Source organism: Lepisma saccharinum, chromosome 8 (assembly GCF_977018435.1).
Source record: "Lepisma saccharinum chromosome 8, izLepSacc3.1, whole genome shotgun sequence".
Lineage (NCBI taxonomy): Eukaryota > Metazoa > Arthropoda > Insecta > Zygentoma > Lepismatidae > Lepisma > Lepisma saccharinum.
The window spans coordinates 33776378-33790298 of record NC_139236.1 but is presented as its reverse complement, the minus strand read 5'-3'; the positions used below and the strand labels follow the sequence as shown (position 1 = coordinate 33790298).

The window sequence follows — 13921 nt, the reverse complement described above, 5'->3', positions numbered from 1 at the left end:
AGTATGCCAATGAAAAAATAAGGTTCTTCTTTGGAAACATCCGTAAATAGAAATTATTATCTACATGAATTAAGTACCCAAAGACCGAAATGGAGTTACAGTGTTTTGGCTAAATAGGGCAGTATAGACATATCACTGTCACATTTATTTTAGAGGGATCCCATGCCATACTCAATTGTGCCAGCAGGATGGAGCTATCTGCTCAGAATTTTACTTGCTTTTCAATGGACCAGCCTATCCTTAAACATTGAACTACTCTATACCATCTGATATGCTAAAGAAGTACGTTTTTAAGCACCCACGAACAATTATGGGATTTGTAAAAAAATAGTGTTCCAGATTGCATTTACAAACACGTTTAGGAATTACCCGAATGTAATTTGAAAAACAGTGGAAAACATTTTTTACGTTAAAAGTAGTCGGTGAACATAGCATTATTAGGTTTCCATGTGTAGGTTCAGGAAAGCTTATTATTCATTTTGGTGCATGCTGTATATCCATGAAGTTTAGTTTTCATGTGTAACAACATATTTACAAATATGGTAAGTGCTTGCTTTAATGATGGTTAAGTGTCCAACTAAAAGGCCACATCTCCAACAAAAATATTTCTTTGCTTCGGGTGGATGGATAAAAGAATCATTCTCTACGTGAATATTACCATATTTATTTACAAGTCTACCGTAACACAGAAATATACAGTACTAACAAAAATCATCGAAATAAATGTCTATGGCCATGATGGTGCCTCTCCTGGCTTCAACTGGCGTCCATACAGGGCACTTTTATCTCTGAATCTCGTCAATCTCTCAGTTTCCTTTACATCCAGCCACCACCCAATCCCATAGCCTGTGAGAGGAACTATGGTCCATGCATAGTACTTGACGACAGTAAAAAAAACCATCCTGCAAAACATAAATGCAACATGAAAGAATAAAATAGAAAGCAAAGCAAACATTTTGAAAAGAAGGAAATGAAGCATCAAGACTCGGCTGGACCTTTGGTTGATGCCAGGGCAGCTGTTTTTACATTTTCCTCTTTCGAAAAACTGTTACAATATTCTAAAATATGAGAAACTACATGTGCTTAGAATTCATATCAGCAGTTTTTCAAAAGAGGAGGAAGGAAGATTCGAAAATAGTTGCCCTAATGTTGGTCAAAGATCCACTCAAGCCTTAAGTTTATGGAGACGTTTGTATCCTTGGTACATGCAAGGCCCATTTACTGTACAATGATATATATTTATTTTAATACATATATTTTATATTATATTTAATAAATTACATGTAATTTAAAAGACAAAACTCTGAATATTGTATTTAATGATTTAAAATGTGTTTATATAGGGTGTCTGATAAGTCAATGCCTATTTTTAAGTTGCTAATACATAATGTAGAAACTATTGTATAATGGTAACTATCACAGGGAATGAAAGCTAATTCTGTAGCATTTATGTTGCAGGTAACTGAACATGTCACCAAAGCTTAGCACAGATGAGCAAGCAAGAATTGCTGCGAGGTACGAGGTATGGAAATCTGTAGTTCATGAACACCGTTGATGGAGACCTGAGAATGATTAAAAATCAATGCTGAATCCCAACACCATCAAAAAATGTCATCGTCAGGGCTCAAAAAATCCCAGTTGCCAGGTCGCCATGGCGACTAAAATTTTCAGCCTGGCGACTGTGAACTTTTGCTGTAATATTGCTTTTTTTTTTTTTTTTTCAAAATTTTGAAGATTCTAAGTTCAAATTGCAATACAGCAAAAGTTAGCAAATGTTTTTGTTTTTTTTAATCAACGTTGTGAACATTTAATAGAATCAGTAACTAACTATTCCTTACTCTTTGTCCCCCAACCCCATTTCCAGCTTTCTCACATGATTTAGCGATGTTTTGAATACGGTGATGCTCAACTTCTTATAGTATGCTGGTGCCTAGCTCTGAAGAAGATTTTTCGAGCACTGGTCATAGTTAATTTATGAGAAGAGGTTCTAGGTTGGATGCATAACGTACTGGTCGACTGTCAACATCACGATTGGAAGAGAATGTTGCTCACATGCGGGGAAATGTTTGAAAGAAGCGTCCGTAAGGCAAGTAGGGTAACATGCTATACCGTTGAGACTGTTTTGAAAAAAGGATTAATTTTCTGTTCCTGGAAGCCTCATTACATCCAGCAAACGTTTCCCGAGGGCTGTGAGCACCACATGGAATTTGCAGAAATCATGATCGGATGGAAAGATAATCCTCTACTGATTTCCATACCTTGTACCTTGCAGCAAATCTTGCTCGCTCTTCTGTACTAAGCATTGGTGGCATGTTCAGTTACACACAACATAAATGGTAGAGAATTAGCTTTCATTTCCTGTGATACTTGCCATTATACAATGGTTTCTACATTATGTATTAGCATCTTAAAAATAGCTATTGGCATATTGACACCCTGTAGATGTTTAATTATTGAAACACAATCTTGTATGGTTTTAACTGACGAAACCTGTTTGCAACAGGTTCTCACTGAACTGGCCAGTCAACTCATGTCTAAAAAAAAGTATGAAGAAAATGCAATTCCATGAAATCACTTTTAATAATTGTAAAAGATGGGAAAAGGACCACATTCATTGTGTTAAGAGCAATTGAAGTCAAGGGAGTTGGATCAAAATTCTGATGCAGCAAATTCATGGTGTTATTGTCTTGCAAATACACAGAGCAATGCATATGAGCTAGAGACTTCTTAACCAAGTCGCAATGTGTAATCGACACACAAAGGGCATGCAGATCTCTTTGAAATATTGTTCATATGCACAGGAGTGCATTCACAACTTTCTTGACACAAACTGTGGTAGCTCACAAGGATAATGGTTGACTGTACAGACAAAAAGAATCCCAAAATCTGGATTGCCTCAGATGGAGTGTTCCTCCATCAAGTATCAAACTTAACACCCCTTGATTACAAAGGGTCAACATTACCACTCGCTGTCAAATCACATAGTACAACGATTACATATATTTGTTATTCAATATAAAAAATTATCTTTACATTATGTTTTCCAGGGAACCCAGTAGAAAAAAGTTAAAATGTGAGAAAATGTATATTCCAGGAAAAATTTACTCGAATGGGTTAATTTATGAAGCAGGAAATTATAAAATCCAGGAACATAAACAACGGCTCTACTATACTATTGCCAGTCTTTACAAAAAAAAAACTCTTCCTTTGCTGAAAATTTTGAAACCACGCACCTAAACAAGAACAATGTGCATGTTTCATTCTGTGATTTATAATAATACATTTTGCCCATTTTTCCAAATACTAGGTGCAAGTGTAACTGCATGCATAGATATTACTACAATTTTCTTTTGTTTATATCTTCATCAATCCCCTGCTTTCGCAGGCTACACAATCACTACACACTGTCCTTGGAATCTGTGGAGCAAAGCAATGCACACTGCTGCACTCACTTCTCCTCTCACACGTTCATTGGTCGAGCCCTCTCAAGTCACCACTTGCGCAGACATTTGTGTCAGTTTGCCCACTCCAGATATTCCCGGGACAGCGTATATGTATAGCTTCCACATCAACTCTTGAACAGAAATTTGCCTGTCTTTTACTTTAATAGTGAGCATACCAGGTGTGCCAGTTAATAATTCTTAATTTCGTCACTGGATAGCGCTGGAAAGAAAGGGTTGGTGCACAGTCTCAACTGTTACGTCAGTGTGTTGCCAGGACAGTACCTGTCAAAATGCCATGGATGTGCAACCGAGTGCGAGTGATGGTGATGTTGGGTTTCTGTGGTAAACATGTCGACCTTCAAACCAAATAAGGAGCATGTGTGGCACGTCCTGCTTTTCTTGTTCAATCAAAAGAAAAACGCGAGTGAAAGCCATTGTATCCTTGTGGAAACGTACGGTGACAATGTCCTAACGCAAGATGCATGTGTGCGTCAGTTTAGACGATTCAAAAGTGGTGATTTCGACTTGAAAGACAAAGATCACTCGGGCCAGCCGAAAAAATTCGAAGATGCCGAATTACAAGCACTGTTGGACGAAGACGATACGCAAACGCAACAACTGGCAGAGAAGTTAAATGTTGGTCGCAAAACCATATCTGATCGTCTTCATGCCATGGGAAAGATCCAGATTGGGCAACAAGACACATAAAAGTGATTTTGCAGCACGACAACGCCTCATCACACACAGCGAAAGGCATCAGACACACCATTTCTGCACTTGGCTAGGAATTCTTGCCCCACCCGCCATACGCACCAGACAGCCCCTTTGGACTACCACTTGTTTTCATCGAGGTTTCACTCACTTTCCCAGCAACACTTCAACAATTACGAAGATGTCGAACAATGGCTTGCTGACTGGATCACCTCAAAATGTGAACGATTTTTCTGGTAGGGCATCCACAATTTGACGGACAGATGGGCAAAATGTATAGCTAGCGATGGCGCATACTTTGAATAAAGCATCTGTTACCTTTCTCCCCAGATACACTTGTTTTCTTTCGGATCAATTAAGAATTATTAACCGGCACACCTGGTATACATGTCGTTCATTTTCAATCCTCATAGGGAGATTTCACACCGAAGAGACATGTGTTACGCGACAACCTGCAAGCGACACCGAAGAGAGACTGCAAGCAGCACGTGTCGCTTGTCGCGTCTCTCGGGCTGGACCATTTTCTGAATACCGTGCATCGTGTTGCCTGAGTTTGTTGTTCGCATGCTTCACTCCAACAAGCTATATTTAAATTCTAGAAGAGAGCCCAACCGGAGGTCTTACAAAATGTTTGAAGCTATAATTTGTTGTTATGATAAGATATCGATATGTACAATGTTGTTGATACAATAACATATATCGATATGTACAATGTTTTAAGATTTAAGAACAACGTTCTTTTCGCTTTATCAAGTTTTTTGGTGCAGTTATCACCAGCTATTTGCTTTCAACATCATGTGGAGAGGCTGTGCTATGGCCATTTAGGACATGACTGCTTTTATTTGAAAAGGCCAGCAGATGGAGGCACGCTAGTCCAAAACTGATCAGTCAACATGGTAAAGTACTCCAGTGCAGCGTTTCTCAACCGCCGGGCCACGACCGACCCGGTACGGGGCCCTCGAATCAACTATACTGAGCTGCAAAAGGTTCTGCTGAAAGTGGTTGACAACTAACATAATCCCAATTTCATATTTGAGTTGTGAGTTTTCATTTTTTAAGTCCATTTTATGCACAAATAGACTTAATCAGGATTGGACATACAGTTTAAAGTGGGATCCGTGCCTCCACCGGGTATCGAACCAGGGATCACTTAATTACAAAGAGACAATATTACTGCTTCGTCATCCATATTTTTATATTTGTCAACAATCCTACACGTAATTAAACTATTACTCTTTACAATTACGCCAGAATTTATTTATCAATATTTAATTTCATGGTGCATGTTAGTTCTTGTATAAAATCTTAAATACTGGAAAGGTATTTATGAGGAAAATTCTTGGGATCCAGGCAGTGACTTTAAAAGAAGGTTGAGAACCACTTCTCTAGCGTTTAGGTCTTCACTTTATCCAGGATGGAAAGTCTAGTGTATACAGTTTGAAGTCAGTGTATATAATTTCTCAGTTTTCTCATGGACAACATGCCTCTCCCGAGTTTCAATAAATTGCACAAATTTTACAATGTGATTTACATTAACAATGTCTCTTGTCACTTTTTTTCGGGTGACTAATAACCTGATTAATGCAATTATATCAGTATCATCACGCTAACTGAGCAAAGAAACAAGTGTCGCTTGCAGCTTGTCTCTTCGGTGTGAAACTCTCATGTCGCTTGTCTCTTCGGTGAATAAGTACATAGAGACAAGTTTGCACTGTTAAACATTACAATGATATTTATATAAATATATATGTATATATACCTATATATAAGCAAGTTATTGAATGAAAATAAGAATTTTCACTTTTACAGGCAAAGGAAAAATAGGGCTGGGACAAGTATGTAAATGATATTAGAAACTTTGAATTATTTCTGATTCATGGTACAAAAAAACAAAGGCAACAACAAGGATATTACATATGTTTTTGATTATAATTAATTTACATTTTGTATATAAATTAGAATTAATTATTGTAGAAAACATAATAATTAGGGCTGAGCCAATACCAGCCAATACTTTTCTGGTGTTTAGGCTTTCACAGGGTCCACAAAAGGTCATGCAACACTTTCATGAAGTTTCGTCGGGGTAATAGGCAAAATTTGATGTTTCCACCAATATTATGTAGAAAAACTGTATTTTGTGATTACATCTCAGGTATTTTAATATTATGATTAAATTATTGAATATTTTGAAGAAAAATTTATGCTTATAATTAGAATGGAATACTCACTCACAAATATTAATCAATATTTTGAACAACTTTTAATTGTTACAATTTCAAGCATTTGCATTGGCTCAGCGCTAATAAAAATCATGACATTTATACTACATTTTAAGCTAAGATTATACACATCATTTACTATATTTCCTCCTTAACTTTCCATTGCCAACCTACACACTGCTCTTCAAAATGTTCACTTACCTTTATAATGGAGAAAATTAGACTTCGATTTCCTACTTATTCAATTGTTTCCTTTCCCTGCTTGAGTGCAGCCTGCTGAGCTTTCCACTTTTGAGTGTGAGAAAAATCAGCATAAATTGAAGATGTGGCCAAGGTGGGGAAGATTATAATGTACTTGTATCTCCTCCAGAAAGTTCTAACAACACCTATGGCCATCAATCTGCAATAGTACAAAAAATAAGTACACAGATATTTATATTGACAACGACACCTTCAGAGAGCTTTCACAGGGTTCCCACGCAAACTCCAAATCCATTTTCCCCGAGTTTTCCAGAATCCTCATATTTTTTCCAGAGTATTGAATGCACAGTAAATGACTACTATAATTTTACAATGGCCTCCTCCATTTCCCCTCATAGCCATACCATCCTCACCTTCTTTATTACTGTTTTCTGATGCAAATAACAAAACTAGTTCAATAATAAAATAAAATGACACTTCTTTGCATGTAATTAAGAACAAAGATGACCAGTTTTCTAGAACTTTAAACAACTCTGAAACAATTTCTAACATATCTGATATAGAACATTGAAATATTTTCACACTTTCATAGATGTTTATAAATGGATACAATATCAATTAATCTGTAATGCGTACAATAATAGTTAAGACAAACAAATTATTGGAATTTTTAAAACATATAAAAATGAAGTGACAATTATTAGTACCAATTTAAAAAGGAATAATAAGTTATTGAGACTGAAATATAAAACAAGAAATGTACTTAACGTCGAATACAGCAAATTAAGAAACTTTACTTCTCAGAAGCTTCAAGTTTCTTAATTGTTCTGCAATAGCCTTTGCTTCTTGCATCTTTTGTTGTTTGGCTTGTAAAGCACAGATCTCACTTGCTTTACATTTCATTTCTTTCCTTTTGTTTTCTTTGTGATCACATTTCTTTCTCATCTTCTGCAATGCTTCTTTGTATCTAATACATGCACCTGTAACACTCTGGATCATATCTTTGCTTACTTCTACATTTGACACTCCTCCTACCACTTTCACTGCATCATAAACTTGCCGAATAGCCACAACAGACTCTACTTTCAAGTTTTCTATTAAAACCTGCTTATTTACAGAAAACCCACTTTCCACATATGCATTATCATGTGATAAAATCAAAACCAACTTAACAGTGCTCCATAACTCAGAGAAGTCATCCTTGCCCTTCATGACACTTGTAAAAAAAGAATCTAGTGCATCAGTTTTGATTGAAAAGTTACAAAACTTCTCTTTCAACTCCTTTTCACTACTGACATTGTGCAACAATGTCTTAAACTGGCAAATTACTTTATCACCAGTTACAGCCTTCATTCTCTTTCTCCTGAGAAGTTCCTGTATCAGGTATTCCATGAGCTGAGCACATCGCTTTGGAAACTGAGTCATTTGCTTCGGAACTAAACAACTGGCGGCTCTCACCAACCTGAAATTAAGGAAACTACGTTCCACAATCTTCTCTGTTGTTGGTTGCAAAAAAATTCTACAGCTATTAAAAAACATAAGCTTCTTCTTTTCATTCACCTCTTTAGCTTCCAAAGCAGATTTGGCACCAATTCCAATATCAATCTTTGTCAAAGGAATCAAGTTGTCAGAATTCCTGACATCAATTTGCATTAATTTAAAACTATTTTTTGCATTGTTCAAGATGTCACTTTTTATTAATCTCCCCATTACATCTCTAACAACACTTTCTAGGGAGTCATGAAGAAATGGGAACATAGGTTTGGGGGTTTGGAACACTGTCAAATATGTCATTCTGGCATATCTGTTGAGAAAACTATTTCACTACATGATATTAATGTAGATCTGCTGGTCCTACAAGTAATTCCACTTTACACATATGTGAGCTATTGAGGCATGTAAAAATTCATGTGTCATGTCATGACTATAACAATAGTTGAACATGATCAAAAACTTAAAATATGAACAAGTATTTATGAACAGTATATAATTCATATATGGCACTAGTAAGTAAATATTTAAAATTCTGTTCTAAATGCAGTAAATACACAATCAACAATATTGTACAGTATATGAACAGTAAATATTTCATATATGGTACTAGTAAGTAAATATTTAAAATTCTGTTCTAAATGCAGTAAATACACAATCAACAATATTGTACACAAAAGATGGCAGAAAATAAATATTTCCCTAAACAGGACACTTTTTTTACTATTTTGTAAAAAAAAGAAGGAAGAAAAACTTAAAACTACTCCCTAATAAGGGAAATCAGATGAACACTGGTTAACTTTAGACATCAGGTTATTTTTATTATGCATTTTCCACATCTTGAAATATATTTTACGTCATGTAAAAGATCGAAATCGGTTAATTAAATTTTAAAAAGTGCAAAATTTACGAGGGTATACACTTGGTCACCAGCCCTGGAATCACATTTAAGAACATGAAACAAACAAACAAATACATATGAATTCCTTGCTGAAAGAGAAATGCTACAACAGCTTGTATTATCCACAGGCAGGAGCATATCATAATCCCTCAGTTTTGCTTCATTGGGAACCATTAATCAATTACAAGATTTTTCCCTGAGATTTGTATTTTTTTCAAATTCCCTGAGATTTCCAGTTTTTCCAGGTGTGTGGGAACCCTGTTTCAGATCAAAGTGGCAGTTGTCACTTGGAAACAAACTTACTGAAATAAGTACAACCTTTCGTATCAAAATGAAATTACAACCTGTACATATCGCTTCACACTTGCATGTCACTCAGACTGGGCAGTTTTCTCAATAATTTGCATCATGTTGCCTCAGCCTTCGGTCACACATGTGTATTGGATGTTTCTTTACATACTGGAGGAGTCCTTGCTGCTTGTCACTTCAGTCTGAAAGTTCCTGTGTATCTTCTTGTGACTGTGCATCAGTTCTTAGTTATAAGTAAGACCTTGTGGTAACACTGAAAAGCACTTAATATTTGTAAGGACGTTTGCAACAATATGTAGGTACTTATCACATTACTTGCATCCATGATAAATGGAGGAAAATAGCAAGTCAAGCCAAATGCTATGTTTCAGAAAGTTGCTGGTTTGTTTCCTTATGTAGTGGTCACATTCGACCCGGTTGCAGATGAACTTTTAGTCTGGCAAACATGACAGAACAACCAACTATGTAAATCACATTGACACTAAAGTATTCTGGATGCCCTTGATCCTCTGTACTTGCACTAGAAAGTTTGAATTGTTGTTTTAAGTCCATTTTATGCACAGATAGGATAATTGGGACTCGACCTAGAGTTTGAAGTGGGATCCAAACCACTGTGCAATGTGGTTCCACCGGGTATTGAACCCAGGACCCCTTGATGACAAGGTGACAACGTAACCAATATGCCATCGGGAAGTCCCCACTAGAAAGTGGAAAACTGCATAACGTATGGAGATTATGTTGTTTACAAAAGTTTTCCATTCTCTTTAGCTTGCAGAGATTTGTTGTAGTGAAATAATGAGTGGTTTTATGTGGCACTATTTATTACGTTGTTGCCAACTCTGTCTGATATGAACCATATGTGGGAAATGGTGTATTATGCATTGTTATTTAGAAAATGTTATTGGTCTTGTACAGCATGGCTGTGGAGTGGATTTATATGCATTCAAATTTTAAAACACCCTAAAAATTGCATATTATGGTCTACAATTTGCTTTATGTCTCCACCCCTGGGGTACACTACTCCCCATTCCAATAATTGATGGGATTCTCATCTCTAGCCCCATGTTTTGTGTGCGGGTTCTTGTTTAAAGTAGTGTTACAAAAAAGCCAGCTTTTTTGAATGGACGGTTTTTTCCAGATAAAAAGCCAGCCTTTTTTTTTTAAAAAAAATGGAAATTTTGTCTTTTTACCAATTGTGGCTAACCAATTTCACCTGCGGTGTTAGTTAAGAGATTACAGGTTCATAATGTCATACTTAGGAATTAGCTAAATAATTTTACATAGTCTAGAAGCCAAAAGACAAATATTCGCCATTTCTTCTACAGGGTGTCCAAAAAATCAAACAACCAAGACTTTGAACATTGTACAAAAAAGTGAGTGAGACATGAATCTTCCACCGAGTATTAGCTTTGTCCATGTGGATATTTTTTTAAATATTAAGCTAGAAAATTGTGTTGTACATGAACGTTAAATATGGGGGAAAAGTTACTAAGATGTAAAAGCTTTTGTACGAAGTAGCAAGTACTGTTACCAGTAACCCTTTCCTCTCCTCCCTGAAACTACCCACCCACCTTACAGTAAACACTGGTTAAAGTACTTTTCGTTATCTATCAACTGTTTCTGGCAACACTGATCGTAGAGACACTACGGTCAGTATTCTGTGCCTCTACTCCATGTGACGCCAATCTTTCTTTCTTCTATCTTGAAAATGCGACTCAGATCGCAAAATATAGAATTATTTCTCTTCGTGTAGTAAGTGTTTATTGTTTCCTTAATCATTTGTATTTATCCGCCCTTCTGGCACCTTTTCTGATCCTATTTCTGTATGTATGTGTATATATATATATATATATATATATATATATATATATACACACACACACACAAAGGCTGTCACAGAGAAGGGCTTGGCAACACTGCCTATGGTTTCGTCACTAGTCGCGTCATGTAGAATGACTCATTCTGTTTCCGTAGCAAGTTGTCACATGTGAAACCACGTTAGTGAGCAGCTGTGTTGATTTAGTTGGAACGTGTTTCGTTTACCCCTCCAGGTTTTTGTGTATAACATTGCTTTTCGCGATGAGTACTCAAGATGAACAGCGACATGCCATAAAATTTTGTTGGCGTTTAGGGAAAAGTGCTGCGGAAACATATGCAATGTTTCAACAGGCTTATGCCGATCAAGACAGACTGAGTAGAGCCACAGTATTACCAAGGAGTCATTGAGACTGCGCCACCACGTAGCAAAAAAGAGGCTGCATTTGAAGAACTCCTTCATACGATAACGATAACGCCCACCTGCATATGGCGCGGGCTTTTCAGGATTACGCGACGAAGTGAAAAATATAAATTTTCCCACATCCAGCATACAGCCCGGACCTTGCACCCTGCGACTTTTGGCTATTTCCACTTTTAAAGGCCACTTTACGTGGTCGTCATTTCATGACGAACAAAGAAGTGATCATCGCAGCGCAAGTTTCCTTCAGTTCGCTACCTGACGACGAATTTTCAAAGACATTCACAAAGTGGCAGGAGTGTATGGACGCTTGCTTAGCTGTTAATGGTGCCTATTTTGAAAAAGATGTACGTCGACTCGATATGGCTGATTCGGAATAAAAATTTTGTGGTTTGTAATTTTTTTGTTTCATTTTAATGATTTTTGGAGGGGTCCATGTACATGCTTGTCTTTTAAATGCTACACAGTCACGAGATTTTGACCTATTGCGCTCATTTTGGTCTCAATCGGCAGCTAATGAACCAAATTTTCACACTAGTACATTTGCTAGCCAATGGAGGTTGCTGTTTTCCTATACAGGAATTAGTCTCACCTTCTCTGCGACAGCCTTTGTGTATATATATATACACACGTGGGTTAAGTCATAAGTGATGGCAACTATTTTTTTTCTTGCCAACAGGGGACAACATGAAAAATCTAAGATATATGTTTGGAATGCACTTTCGAAAGAAGCCACCAGATGGTGTATGTGAACAACGATGGGTAGTAAGCATGCACGCAAGTTCAGTCGGTGAGTGACAGCGTTCAAAAATTATCCTACACGATAACGCGACAGCTCACATGGTGGAGATTGTTAGGCGCCACTTACAGCAGTGGGGATGGAAGGTTCTTCTCTTTATCTAAGTTCATGTGACTATGATCTCATCCCCAAAGTGAAGAAGCCATTGCATGGGAATCGGTTTGCCAACAAAGAAGAGATCGTAACAGTATTTTGGGCAGAGGTGGCACATGCAGCAGATGGTATTCAGCGCCTGCCCCATCACTGGCAACGAAAGTGGATAACCTGGGTGAATACTTTGAAGGTTGTTAAACAGTGTAGTCTTGTGTACTTGTTGTTTATGCCATAATAAAACACAGTTGTCCAATGTCCTGTCATTCGAAGGTGCATTCCATACACTTTCAAACGTATATCTTAGATTTTTCGTGTTGTCCCCTGTTCGCAAGAAAAAAATAATTGCCATGACATATGACTTAACCCTCGTATGTAATAAGCCTACTGAAATATGAAGTTAACACTTGGGGGAAAACCATCAAAAAAGCCATCATTTTTGCAACTACTGCTTGTGTCTAGTTGTTAATTCCATGTCGAAAGTTGTACTTTAAATTTAGATATTGGCATCTGTGGAACAAGAAAAATGTAGCCAAGTAATGTATTTTCATTAATTTGAAACACTTTGGAGAAAAAAGCCCAACCAATAAAGCAGCGGAAAAAAACTTAGTTTGTTTTCCACAGAAGCCATTTTCTTCGACCAATTCCAACTCTAGTTTTAAGCCCACTTTTGCATAGAAAGGCTAATCTGGACTAGACCTACAGCTTAAAATGTGATCTGAGCCACTATGTACCTACACTGGGGATTGAACCTGGGAGCTCTTGATTACAAAACAACATTATGACTACACCATATTTTTTGTGTGCTTGGCTAATATAATTCTTCAGAATGGTGAAAAATAACTGCATTTTATCAATACAGACCATTTACAAAGGAGGAATTGTTGGCTAGTTGCTGAGACTTACTTCATGGATTTGTCTCAAATAACGGCTACTACAAGCACGAGATATAAAACTATTAAAACTGCAAAGCAATAAGTACAATTTTTCATTATTAAAAATATGCACATATTATTAGAAAAGTATCTGGTAATTTGAATTCACACAGGGTATGAGATCCATTACAGAAATTGATTCAGCATTCAAAATAACAATAATAATAAATATCTGAAAATTGGAATTTTTTATTGGATGAATCCTGGACTGCAGATAAAAGTTCTTTTGTGAGCGTACCTTTATCAGTATATCTAATCACCACCCACAACCAGAAGTGACAGAAAAGAAGTTGTTCTTGCAAATTTCATTAAGCTACTTCACTCACCCTTTTCAATGAAGGGTTTTTCAATATTTATATAATTTGTGGAGCAGTGTATCGCAATGCTGGTGATTCATCTAAGGCAGCCAGGATTTAGAGAGGGGGAGGGAGCTACAATAGCCAGAACGTCCACTGGCTGAACACTGCAGAATACAGATTCGCCTGAACCTGGATGCAATGTAACCACAACCTTAGAAGTTCAGGTATTTAAATTTTTGTTCTTTAATGTTTTATTCAATTTCCTGGTATAGTACAAGGAATCAAAG

The 13921-nt window shown here is 36.7% G+C and overlaps 1 protein-coding gene across 1 annotated transcript; it reads right to left on the bottom strand.

Annotated features, from left to right (window-relative positions):
• Positions 1 to 639: 639 nt before the first annotated feature.
• ND-MNLL (NADH dehydrogenase (ubiquinone) MNLL subunit) lies at positions 640 to 6713 on the bottom strand. The gene is made up of 2 exons (XM_083127406.1): positions 6575 to 6713; positions 640 to 902 (listed from the first exon to the last, which is right to left on the bottom strand). Exon 2 carries the CDS (start codon positions 899 to 901, stop codon positions 728 to 730), a length of 174 nt encoding a protein of 57 aa, XP_082983532.1. The 5' UTR covers position 902; positions 6575 to 6713; the 3' UTR covers positions 640 to 727.
• Positions 6714 to 13921: the final 7208 nt, after the last annotated feature.

Excerpts from the sequence above, each read along its gene's own strand:
- ND-MNLL (XM_083127406.1), bottom strand. The coding sequence starts at position 901 with ATGGTTTTTTTTACTGTCGTCAAGTACTATGCATGGACCATAGTTCCT.